Here is a 12,813-nt window from a genome sequence, read left to right as displayed (position 1 = left end):
CCCAATGGGAAGCCCACAAGCAAGACCTTAGTGCCACAGTTGGAGCTCATCCAGACTTCAATTTGTGTCACATTCCTAGGCAGAGGTCTGCACTTCAAAGCTCTCTGTCTGAATGTTCAGTTGAAACATTTTTCACTCTTGTGCTTTCCCTGCCAAAATCCACTCTTTGCTGCTGAATCAGAGCAAGCAGCAATCCCTGAATTGCCATTTGCTCCGATTCGGCAGCGGAGAGCAGGTTTTCACAGGGAAAGCACTAGGGCAAAAAAAAGTGCTCGGAAAGGGCGCTTTAAAGGGCAGACCTGTACCTAGAAAGCAGGGGGCAAAAGGCAAGTAAACCCCACCTCTGGTTTTCAGCAACCGGCATTCAGAAGTTCACTGCCTCCGATGGTAGAGGGGCAACACAGCCCTTGTGGCTGGTAGGCACTGATAGCCTTACCCTCTTCCATGATTTTTAAAGCCATCCACGTTTGTGCCCCTCGCTGCCTCTTGTATTGCTATCTACCTGGATAATATCTCACAGAAGCTCCCTGTGGATTGGGCAGACTCTGCAAGGATTGTTTCATTTAAAAGCTCGCAACTAACAGCTTCGTGGAACCTTCACCTTCAGAGTCAGCCTACCCCCGAAGGCCAGATCCTGCACAGACAAAGGAGAGAAAGCTATCCTCATCTTGCTTTCCTTCAAAGCCTCCTGGAGTCATCCATCGGAAATTAGATGCTGGTCCTAGATCGGCAGCGGGGAAACAGAGCGTGTTTGATCTAGGAAGGTTCTTCTTTTATGTTCCTAAATTTGTACTCTGGACATGTCTTCAAAAGCAAAGGAGATTGTTCCAAGCCTTGCTTTGTTCTTTCCCCTCTGCAGCTCAGAGTTATCTGAAGTCAAGCTTCTTCCTAGCTCATCCTCCACCTCCTGGTCAAATGCCAATAGAGAGACACAAACTGCTTTCCAAAACTCCATGCATATTTTAAGGGTCATTCTGGATATCTCAAGGACCACCTGATCCCTTATATCCTTGAACCATCAGTGAGATCTTTGAATGAGGCCAGATTCACACCACACATTTTAAGTGTGAAGATATCACTTCAAACAGTCATGCCTTACCCCCAAACAATTCTGGGTGCTGTCATTTGTTAAGGGTGCTGAGAGCTGCTAGGAGGAACCCCTCCCACTCCCTGAGCTAGAATTCCCAGAAGGTTTTAACAATTAATCCATCTTCCCAGGGATCTCTGGGAACTGTAGTTCTGGGAGTGGAATAGATGCCTCCTAGCAACCCTCTGGACCCTTTGCAAACTACAGTTCCCAGGGTGGTTTGGAGGGGTGGGGAGAAGTCATGACTGTTTAAAGTGGTATGATAGTGATTTAAATGCATGGTGCAGACAGGGCCTTATAAACAACATTCTGGATGGGATTGTTCGTTAAACTGGTCTGGGAATTGTAGCTCAGGGGAGGGAACAGGGAGTCTCCTAACAATTCTCAGCACCCCTTAAAAAAAACAGTTCCCAGAATGCTTTTTGGGGAGACATGCCTGTTTAAAGTGTCATCATAGCACTTTAAATGTATGGTGTAATGTATCTGGGGTCTCCATTTCTGCCCCCCCCCCGGTGGGTCAGCCACATGACTTGCAACTACCAGAAGCTGTGCATTCAGTGTATTGGGCTTAAGCCTGTGGAACTCCCTCCCAGTTGAGATTAGACAGGCACGCTCTTCTGCTTAGCTTTCGGCGCACAACAAAGGCTTTCTCATTCCAGCAGGCATTTTAAAGTAGTGTCTGGTTTTACCGCGACTTTTTATTTCCTTTATTCTCTGCGGGGTTCATATTTACGGGCGCAGCTGAGACATGCTGATGATTACGCCGTATTTAAATAAATAATAGCACAAACCTAGATGGAAGCCTAGCAACTGAAGTCACTATTGCCTAGAAAAGGCTGGGAGAAACAGAATGAGAGTGAGAAAAGGGAGATTGATTTTCTTCGTCTTTTATCATACCGGGAAGCTTGTCATCAAATCTGGCTTTCTGCCTCGGAAGTGGAGGAATACAAATGGATGGACTGAAAAACTAGAATTCTTACCGGGGGGGGGGCGGAGAAGGGTTGACAGAGGCAGTGAGAGAAGACAGCACTGGAGTCCTGATGTGCGCTCCTTTCCACACAGCCAAGAAAAAACAAGTTACACATTTTTCGCTTTAAGTAGGGCAACCTCTCAACCAGCAAATTCCGCCCCACAGTCAGTGATACGGGGAATTTCCTAGGGAATTTCCTTCCCTGGACTTTCCTTCCCACCCCCAACCCCCATGGAATTTTATTTCCACTTATGAACTATTTATAGTCCATAGTTTATAGTTATGAACTATAAATAAATACATAAATTTCTAAATAAATCCTCCAGGAATTTGTCTAATCCTCTCTTAAAGCCATCCAAGTTGGCAGCTATCCCTGCTTCTCGTGGGAGCAAGTACCACAGTTTAAATATCCGCTGTGTGAAGGAGGACTTTCTCTTATCCGTCCTGAGTCTTCCAACATTAGCAGAGGTGATCACTTTTTAATCACAGGTATTTGCCGTATAATTTATGCAGGCTCGTACCAGGGAGGTGGGCAAGGTGAGTAATTACCGTATTTTTCGCACCATAGGACGCACTTTTTCCCCTCCAAAAATGAAGGGGAAATGTGTGTGCGTCCTATGGTGCGAATGCAGGCTTTCGCTGAAGCCTGGAGAGTGAGAGGGGTCGGTGCGCACCGACCCCTCACGCTCTCGAGGCTTCGCACACCTCTCTGCAAGCAGCGGGAGCCCAGCGCTGGGCTCCCGCTGCTTGCGGAGAGTTGCCTGCATGCTGAAGCCTGCGCGCGCTGAGATCAGCGCGCCCAGGCTTCGCGGACCTCTCCGCAAGCAGCGGGACCGCTCCCGCTGCTTGCGGAGAGTTGCCAGCATGCCGAAGCCTGCGCGCACTGAGATCAGCGCGCCCAGGCCTCGCGGACCTCTCAGCAAGCAGTGGGAGCGCTCCCACGGCTTGCAGAGAGCTGCCTGTTTGGGGGCTGGGGTCGGGGGAAGCTCCAGCTTCCCCCGCCCCAGCCCCGCGCCTGGGGGGGAAATAATTCCCCCCCCTTTATTTCCCCCCCAAAAAACTGGGTGTGCCCTATGGTCCGGTGCGCCCTATGGTGCGAAAAATACGGTAAGCACAGGCTTTGGGAGGAAAAACCAGACGGGAGAATTTTCCTAATGAAGAAAGGGGATATTGGGGCTGATCCTACGGTCACAGCTTTTGGAGGCTCTAAACTGGGAGCGCAGGAACATACATGGGTAGATGTTGTGGGTGAAGGACCTGTGGTTAGATTTGCTATGCTGAGCTCATTAGGATAACTGAGAAGAAAACACACACCACCTTTCCTTTCAAGAAGGAATGCCAAGTGGGTCGTGGAACCGATAAAAGCCGGCAGCAAGATAACAAGAATAAAAATCAAGTTGCAAAATAGAACTGCTCATAATTGAAAGAGATCTTATTAAACATAAACAGCTGCATTGCAACACCAGTAATTAAAAGATGTAATAGGCAAGCCTATGAACACAGAATAACGAAACAACAATCAGAGCAGGAGACTCAAACCAGATCAGAGAAAGGTTTGTCAAAGCAGGTGTATCCTTGCAACACGCCGGCACTGATGGGGCCGCTCATATTTCAACGGGGAGGGCATTCCACAACACTGGCACTACTAGGGAAAAAAGGCCGCTTTCAAGTTACCGCAAGCTGATAATCACCAGGCACTGGCAAATGTAACTGGGTTGCATTTCTTCATCTTAATGCCTTTATGGGCCAGATGGTCAATTCTTGTTGCACACAAACACACACTCCTGCAAGCTAGCAGAGTTTGATTCCGATGGCAGGGAAGATAAGGGGAGACCCAACAGTAGCTTTCAAATGGGTGAATGGCTGCCACACAGAGCATGGGAAGCTTATACCGAAATCAAACCACTGTCCCACCTAGCTCAGTACTGCCCACACTGATTGGCAGCAGCACTCCAGGGTTCTGACAGGGGCTTCCCCAGCCCTAGTGAAGGACAGAACCTGTGAGTTTTTGCGTGCAAAGCAGGTGATCTACTGCTGAGATCCCCACCGGAAAGAAAATAAGATTCCAGTCATCATGGTTCTGATGGGATGACTCAGACAGGGATAAATGAAGCTAGCTGCCAAATACAGAATCAGACCACTGGTCCAAAGAGCTTGGTATTGTCTACACTGACTGACAACAGCTCTCCAGGGGGTTTCAGGCAGCTTTCTGTGTTCGTCCAACTTGCACATTGCCTGCCACTCAACTTTCTCTGTGGGAAACCACAAACATAGCCAGACACCCAAGCAGGACGATGTCTAGAGGGAGCTGTGGTGGAAAGGGAAATCACAACTAATCCCACTGTCACCCAAGGGATGCTGCCTTATCTCAAGTCAAGACTATTATCCCATCTAGTAAGAGCTGTTCGACAGTGGAAAGGACTCCCTCAGGAGGCAGTGGACTCTCCTTCCTTGGAGGCTTTTAGGCAGAGGTTGGATGGCCACCTGTCATGGATGCTTTAGCTGAGATCCCTGCATTTCAGGGGGTTGGACTAGATGACCCTTGGGGTCCCTTCCAACCCTTGGGGTCCCTTCCAACAGTCCTATGATTCTAGTTCCATGCTGTCAGTACTGACCAGCAGAAGCTCTCCAGCCTTTTTTGTAATCTCCCCAGCCCTGCGCAGAACCTGAATCTGGGGCCTCTCCCCCCACATGCAAAACGTGTTTTCCTGACACTGAGCTCAGACCCTTTCCCTTCAAAATAACACAAGGTTCTAGTCCTCATCGACTCAGAAACAAAGTATGTTTTCTTGGCATATCAGTGGTATACAAAATAAAAATAATAATAATAATAATAATAATAATAATAATAATAATAATAAAATAATGAATCAGACCCAATGGTCCATCAAGCTCTGCACTGCTCACTCCAGGACCAGTTTCAAACAGTTTTCTCCAGAACTAACTGGAGATGCAAGGGATCAAACCTGGGGACATCCTGCACACAGAGCAGTTCCTCTGCCACTGAGCCATGGCTGGATCAAGCTAACTTGCCACCTATCTCTTTATATCCTCTGTGCTTTCAACAGCTACCAACCAGATGCTTCTGGGAAGACTACAAGCAGAAGGTGAAGGCAAGAGCTATCTCCTAGCCAGGCTCCGCATCATCAAACATATGCCACTGAAACGTCCACACTTCATAAAACATATTTGCTCGGTTCAGAGTCTTTAAATAAAGCAAACAGGTGAGAGCTTTTACCCAGCGTCGGCACATAGGAAGTACAACAGATCAGATCACTGGTCCATTTAGCTCAGGACTGTCTGCCCTGACTGGCCATGGCTCTCCAGGTTTTCAGAGAGGGGACAATCTCAGCCCCACCTGGGATTGAACCTGCAACCTTCTGCATGCAAAGCAGATGCTCTACCACTGAGCTATGGTCTTCTTCTGCAGGAGAGCCCTATTGGGAACTGGGGAAGTGACCCCCCCCATTTAGTGAGCTTCTAATTGAGGGGTGCCGTTCTTCATGTTACTGAAAGCTTTGAATTAGTGGTCCTTTGCCTCCCTTGGGACACCCTCTCCTCACCAGTGCTGTCTCACGCATCTTCATTTTTCCTCCACCTCTCGCTTTACTCCAAAAAGTTGTTGTTTTTTAAATAGCAAGTTTGATTCCTACCTCTTGGTTGGACACAGGATCACTTTTGTTTAGCTGAAGCCGGCAGAAGATGGCAAGGGGGAAACTTCTCTTCTCAGCAGAAGCTGGGGTGGTGGTGGGGTGCCGCAAACAACCTCCCACAAAGCACACACTCCACAACACTCTTTTGAGCCAGGATCAGGGCACCAGCCTCCTCCCTCCCTCTAGAGCGAAGGTGCCAGAGAAATTTAATTTCTAGGCAGATATCAAGGGGATCCCAGAAGGCGCACCCCACTAATAAACAAACAAAACCTTTAGCAAGCAAAACACTCCTTTTTAAAGTATGGGTACACTTAGAATCACAGAAAGCAGGATAACCTTAATGCCTCACAAGCGTTAGGCTATAATTCTCCACTCCCAGCATAGCTACAGTGTAGAAAACACATTGACACCCCCCCAAAAAAATCAACCCCGTAGAAAATAACAAAAAACCCTTGGGCACAGATTTGAGGCAAGACCTCTGATTTTATATTATGCTTTTGAATTTTTGTAAGTCGCTTGAAGGTTCCTTATATTGCATTGCGAGTAAGAATTCAAAATAATAATAACCTCCAATGCAGACTCAGGATAAACCACCCGCCCTCCAGCTGCGAAGACTTAGGAACGCCAGTTAGCACTTGGGAATCAATGGATACCACTAATGGGCACACACAAACACCCCTTCTCTCTCCCCAGTTAAAATACAGAAAGCTTGCTCACTCTCTAGGAACAGGTATATAGCCTAGCCTGCCGCCCCTCGCCCCCCAAAAATACATAGGGCATAAATCTGCCTCTCCGTCCCGACCAGCAAACCGATCTCCACTACAATCGCTGGCTCAGAAGCGGGCAACAAATAAAAAAGCACACACCTCCCACAAAATAATTACAATAAATCTGAAGGCACTCCGTTGCAGAGCACGACCAGAGACCGCTACCTCTTTAGTGCTGGTGTGAGGGCGCTCAAGGGACCACTCCCTCATGCAAAGGAGAGGTGGGGAGACACCACGGGACAAAGGCGCCTTCCCCCAGCACGGCCAGGGCGCGCGTAGGCAAGTCAGGCAGCCACCCACCCGCGCTCCTCTCACCAAGCGCCACGCCGGGAAGTAGCGCCCAGCTCACAAGCTTCCACCGGCTCCTGCCGCAGCTTTTTATACTCCGCCTCGGCTGCTCGGCTTCCGAGAATCCTGGCCTCTACCAACGCCTCGCCTGCAGGAGGGGAGGCAGAAGGATTGTGCGCCTCCTGCGTCCGGCTCGCCTCCGGCTTCTCCAAATTGGAGAGCTTCGCGCGTAAGTGGGATGGAGGTGGGGGTGTATTTCATTTGCGCACGACCCTCGCCTCCCCCTGCGAGGACGGGGGCGATGGTATGGGCTTTTGAGCGGGAGGGAGGAGGAGGAGCCCTCGGCGTGGAGGGCGAAAGGGGGATTTTAACCAGTGGGGAGAAGAGGGGGGGGAAGCGGGGGCGGGGACGGGTCTTTGTATAGTAGGGGGGAAATGCTTTTTCGACAGTGGCTGTGGGCATACAGATGTTGCCGAACTACAATTCCCATCATCCCTTACTGGGGCTGATTCATTATTTTATTTATTGCTTTTCTATCCCATCTTTTTTCCCAAGGAGCTCAGGGCAGTTGAACAATCCTTCCCCCCACATTTAATCTTCGCCACAACCCTGTGACGTACTTTAGGCTGAGAGACAGGGACTGGCCCAAAGTCACCTAGTGAGCCCCATGGCCGAGTGGGGATTTGAACTCTGATCTCCCAGGGCCTAGTCTGGCATTCTAACCACTACACCACACGCGCTTTCTATGGAAATTAGAGTTCAACCTGGAGGGTCACGAATGCCTGCACGACCCTGTTCTGTGTTCGCTAGTTCGAGTTTCAGCACCTGGGACAGCTCCTAGCACGTCACTTTTCCTAGTCCTTTCTGGATATGGCGATTGAACCTGGGACCTTCTGCGTGCAAAGCAGAAGCTCTGCCACTCATGCTAGACCTCCTGTGATCTTCAGAAGAATATCTTTTTCCTATGCTGGGGAGCCTGTGGCCTTCCAGATGCCGCTGGATTCCAACTCCCATCCTCCTTGGCTATTGGGACCGATGGGAGTTGGAGTCACATGACACCATTCTGGAGGACCACACAGGTTCTCAACCTCCGCTCTGCATGCTTCTTTAGAATCCCTATGGATCTCTAAGGCTTGCATCCAAGTAGGCATGCTTAGGGCTCAACCTGCAAGTTTATGCATTGCACAGTTAGATTTTGTATGAGTCAGGGAAAGCTATGCAACGAATATGCTAGACAAGCAGCTTAGTGGCTGCCACAGAGAGAGCCCTTTCCCAGACAACCGTACCCAGCCCTTCTGAGGATGGCAGAATAGGAGTCCTCTCTGCTGATATTAACACACTAAAGCAGTCTTTCTCAACCTTAGATCTGCAGATGTTGTTGGACTGCAACACCCATCATCCCTAGCTAGCAGTGGCCAGGGATGATGGGAGTTGTAGTCCAACAAAATCTGGGGATCCATGGTTGAGAAAAGCTGCTCCAGAGGTTCTGTAGGCATAGAGGTAGCAGAGGAATGTTCCAGGTTCGAAACCCTGGAGAGTGACTGCTGCCAGTGGACATATATGGCGGTGTACATATTTCTCCTGCCCCTCACTTAATCCCCACAACAACCTTGTGAGGTAGGTTAGGTTGAGATCCACACTCAATGGAAGCCGCAATAAGGCTTAAAAAGAGCCTCCTATTGGAACAGGGGTGTGTGTCTGACATAGGATATTAAGCCTAAATGCAGCAGATGGGGCTGTTTTTGGCTGGAGCTTTAACCCTTTCCTCCCCATATGTAAACACCCCTCAAACACACAAAAGACCGAGCATACTTGTCCTGGTCTGACACTCTAACCACTACACTACACTGTTCCTGTGGAGGTCTGACCAGAGAAGCATCTGCAGCCATGGACCTTGGGAACTTAGAAAACTCTGGGTTGCCACCCACAAAGTTTTACTTGGCGTCGACCCATTGAAATAAGTAAAACTAAGTAAGAGCCATCAATTTCAGCGTGCTTACTCTGAGTAGGGCAAGCATTGGAGGCAACCTTCCCTTCTCTCGCCTGCTGGTTTGGGAGGTGGGGGTGCATTCCCTGGGGAAGTCAGTGAGGAGATGCCTGCAGTCTATAATCGCCTGATGTATCAGGGCTGCGCAGTGTCAAATGCTGAGTAATGAGAAATTTAATGAAGAGAGATGAGACGAGGATGAGTTTTAAGCTGCAGCGGAGGAGGGTGAGAGAGTGAGAGCGGCCCCCACCCCCAGCATCCTTGCATCATTTAGTCCTCCTGGTAAACCAGCCGGCATGCAGCCTGTCCTCTGACTCAGACGCCACTTGCTCCGGCTTTGGAAATCATGTGAATCTTGAGTCATATGTTTGATTAAATATATAGAGACAAGTGGCAGGGCAAAAAAAGGCTAGAAGGCAATTGTGAGAAACATTCCCCCAGGGCCTAGGGACATGAAGGTGTGGGGAGTGAATAAGGGGGAGTGGGCTTTGGCAAGGAGTAAGGAAAAGAGGGCGGCGACGTGGGTTAAACCACAGAGCCTAGGACTTGCCAATCAGAAGGTCGGCGGTTTGAATCCCCACGACGGGGTGAGCTCCTGTTGCTCAGTCCCTGCTCCTGCCAACCTAGCAGTTCAAAAGCACGTCAAAGTGCAAGTAGATAAATAGGTACCACTCCAGTGGGAAAGTAAACGGCGTTTCCGTGGGCTGCTCTGGTTCACCAGAAGCGGCTTAGTCATGCTGGCCACATGACCCGGAAGCTGTACACCGGCTCCCTCAGCCAATAAAGTGAGATGAGCGCCGCAACCCCAGAGTCGGCCACGACTGGACTAATGGTCAGGGGTCCCTTTACCTTTACCTTAAGGGGAAAGAGAGTCCTCAGGAAGGGAGTTGTTGAGCAAAATTAGGAGGGGCATCAGCCTCACATATGTCCAAGAGTCAGGAAGCAGTTGAGACAAAATCTCACAGAGGACTAGGAACATTGGAGGCCCTACAGAACCTCCAGGTGCCAAGATAAGCAGAGAGAACCCTCTTGGCAGTTCCTCTGCCCTCAGAGGCTCGGGAAAGGGGATGGCCTTCTCTGTGGTAGCCCCTAATCTGTGGAACCCCCTCCCACCAGAGATGCATCTTGCACCTTCATTATACAGCTTCTGGAGAATGCTGAAGACACATCTTTTCATCCTGGCTTTATGACACTTGAGGTGTATGTTTTTGAGACCCACTTATTTTTAATGTTGTTTTAAATTGTTTTTAATATTGTGTTTTAATGGTGTAACCCACCCTGTGAAAGGTAAAAGGTAAAGGTAAAGGGACCCCTGACCATTAGGTCCAGTCGTGGCCAACTCTGGGGTTGCAGCGCTCATTTTGCTTTATTGGCCGAGGGAGCCAGTGTACAGCTTCCGAATCATGTGGCCGGCATGACTAAGCCGCTTCTGGTGAACCAGAGCAGTGCAAGGAAACACCGTTTACCTTCCCGCTGGAGTGGTACCTATTTATCTACTTGCACTTTGACGTGCTTTCGAACTGCTGGGTTGGCAGGAGGTGTGAAGGGTAGGTGATAAATAAATAAAAATAATGATATAATTGAGCTAAAGGAAGTCTACCCCCCCAACCACCAAAATACAGTCTTTTTTGTTGCTAAACAAAACATGTGAATTTGGAGTCAAGTGCAAGATTCAAAGACAGGGAAAGGTTGGGGCAGAACCTCACTCAGGACTAGTGACATGAGAGGCACGGCACTGTAAAAGGTATCTATCCCCTTGAACACCCCTAGGACCTGACTGGCCTTGGTGCATGTGAATATTGAGCTGATAAAATATTGAATGATAAAATATACATACAACAGGGGCAAATAGGAAAGGAGGGGCAGACAGAATCCCTCATGCATGTGATGCAGAAAGGACCTGGGGGCCGCTGTTGCAGAAGGGGCAGCTCCCACCTGCAACCCTCACTTTCCCCAGAATTTATCTTTCAGTTGTAAAGAGAATTACATGTCATCTTCAGGGCAGAGTTTGGGTACACATCCTTGGATACTGAGGTGTTGGTGGCGAGGGAGACTTGCCTTAGCTCAGTGGTATCTACTTTGCATGCAAAAGATCTCTGGTTCAGTCTCCTGCATCTCCGGACCCAGGGCTTTGATGTGAGTACCACCATCTCTCTCTCTTTCTCTGGCCAAGGTGCTGAATCCTAGTAGCTGGAGACCACAAGACAGGGAGAATGCGCTTGTGCTTAGGTCCTACATGCAGGGTTCCCATAAGGGACATCTGGCTGGCCACTGTGAGAACAGGACGCTGGGTGTGATGGGTCACTTTGGGCCTGATCCAGCAGGCCTTTCTGATCTTCAACTCCACACGGGGAATATAGAGAGCATTTAGGGGCCAAATGGAAAATGCGGCAGTGCAGTCAACCGAGTGGAGCCCCCGTGGGTGTGAGGGACAGTGATCAATCAATCAAACCGAGAGGCCAGTAAACAATCTTAAATTAGCATGCACCACAATGCCCCCATACTCCACTTGCAATGCAGCTGTTGGTAATGACTCCAGCAAAAAGCCTCAGGCAGCCTCACAGATGTCCCAAACTCGCCCCAGGAAGGACATCTCCTCACCTGTGGCCCTGCAATCTTCTACCACGTTCCAGTTATTAATACCTCAGTTTTCATCCCTGGACCATTTCCTTGGGATTTGGCGTTCTGGATTAAGCAAGACAATACAAAGAATGTGTGATTTGTCGCATCTTTTTAGTCCACAATTGTAGATTTATATTATTTGAGCCCAATTGTTCACTGATCTGTTGGAATCCTGTGTAATAAAACACACACACACCCAAAAACCCACCATCACATTGCATGAACATAGGAAACTCTGCCTTATATTGATTCTGATCATTGGTCCATCTAGCTCAGTATTGTCCACACTGACCAGCAGCAGCTCTCCAGTATTTCAGGCAGGGAGTCTTTTCCCATCCCTGCCTGGAGATTGAATCTGGTACATTCTGCATGCAGAGAAGATGTTCTACTCTACTGCAAAGTGACATTCCTTCCACAGCTGTGTCAAAATAGATTTGGGGGCAAAGTCCTGTTCCCAGCATCCCAGGGATTGTGGACCCTGATATGCTGAAGAGCAAGGGCAGCGAATGGGGGGGGGACTCCAGCCGCTGCAGGACTACAACTTCCATCACTCTTAACCATTGGCCATGCTGGGTGGGGCTGATGGGAAATGGAGTTCAACAACATCTGAAGGGCCCATTCTCTGGGCAATAGTTTGGGTTTCAGCACCTGGAACAGCTCCAAGTGTGATACATTTCCTAGTCCTATCTGGAGATAACTGGAGATTGAAGTACAATTTCATTCCCTAGTTAGGAACTTTCCTGTGCTGGTCCAGGGGGCTAACTGAGAGTCAAGGTCTGAGTCCAGTCCAAGGTCGATGGTGCAGTATGGAGGCTGTCCATCAAGGCTGTAGCTGGATCCAAGACGGGGAGTTGGGTGGGGTCAGGAACTCTGGCAGATGAGCAGGACAGGGTGCAGGCAGGAACAGGCTAGCAACAACGTTGCTCCCACACCTGGGACTCGGGCTGACTGGCTTTTATCTGCCCCAAGGCATAGGGCGGACCCAGTCCATAGGTGACTCGCCTCTCCTGGCCTCAAGGCGAGCACTCCTCCTGCAGGAACTTAGTTCCCTCCGCCTCTCTGCCCTGAGCCTCTGCTGCTCAGGAGAGGCTGGAGGGTTACTGGACCCAGAGGCAACCTCACCTTCCCCTGAGGGAGCTGGGAGTGGAGCACCTGCAGGCAATGGGTCCTCCATCACCTCAGGAGCCAGAGCAGACTCAGCTGGTGTCTGCTCCTGAGGATCCGGCACAGGTGAGGACCCTTCAGGCTCAAGCCCGAGCCCTGGTTCAGCTGGTCCTGGAGGCAGGGACTCCTGTGCAGGTTGGGATTCCTCAGGTTCAGCCTCCGAGTCCGAGTCCCAGGCCATCACATTTCCAAGCATCCTTTTGACAGTGGTGGGCAGAGCCTGAGAAAAAAGTGGGTGAAGCAAGGGATGTGACTTCCCTTTACACAGTAGACTC

At 49.7% G+C, this 12,813-nt stretch overlaps 1 protein-coding gene across 3 annotated transcripts in view; it reads right to left on the bottom strand.

The window, feature by feature from the left end:
• Positions 1-6,850, bottom strand: part of DISP3 (dispatched RND transporter family member 3) — a 99,856-nt gene extending 93,006 nt beyond the window's left edge. The window contains exon 1 of one of the 3 annotated variants that reach the window (XM_053400962.1): positions 6,643-6,850. In XM_053400962.1, coding sequence (XP_053256937.1) covers positions 6,643-6,687 — 45 coding nt within the window. In that variant the 5' untranslated portion in view covers positions 6,688-6,850. Of the gene's footprint in view, positions 1-5,710; positions 6,489-6,642 lie in introns of those variants that run through there. The other 2 variants (XM_053400961.1, XM_053400963.1) reach the window with 2 other exon arrangements.
• Positions 6,851-12,813: the final 5,963 nt, after the last annotated feature.

The sequence above is a fragment of the Podarcis raffonei genome, chromosome 8 (assembly GCF_027172205.1).
Source record: "Podarcis raffonei isolate rPodRaf1 chromosome 8, rPodRaf1.pri, whole genome shotgun sequence".
Lineage (NCBI taxonomy): Eukaryota > Metazoa > Chordata > Lepidosauria > Squamata > Lacertidae > Podarcis > Podarcis raffonei.
The sequence above is the reverse complement of the archived record's forward strand: the minus strand, read 5'-3'. Positions and strand labels throughout refer to the sequence as shown.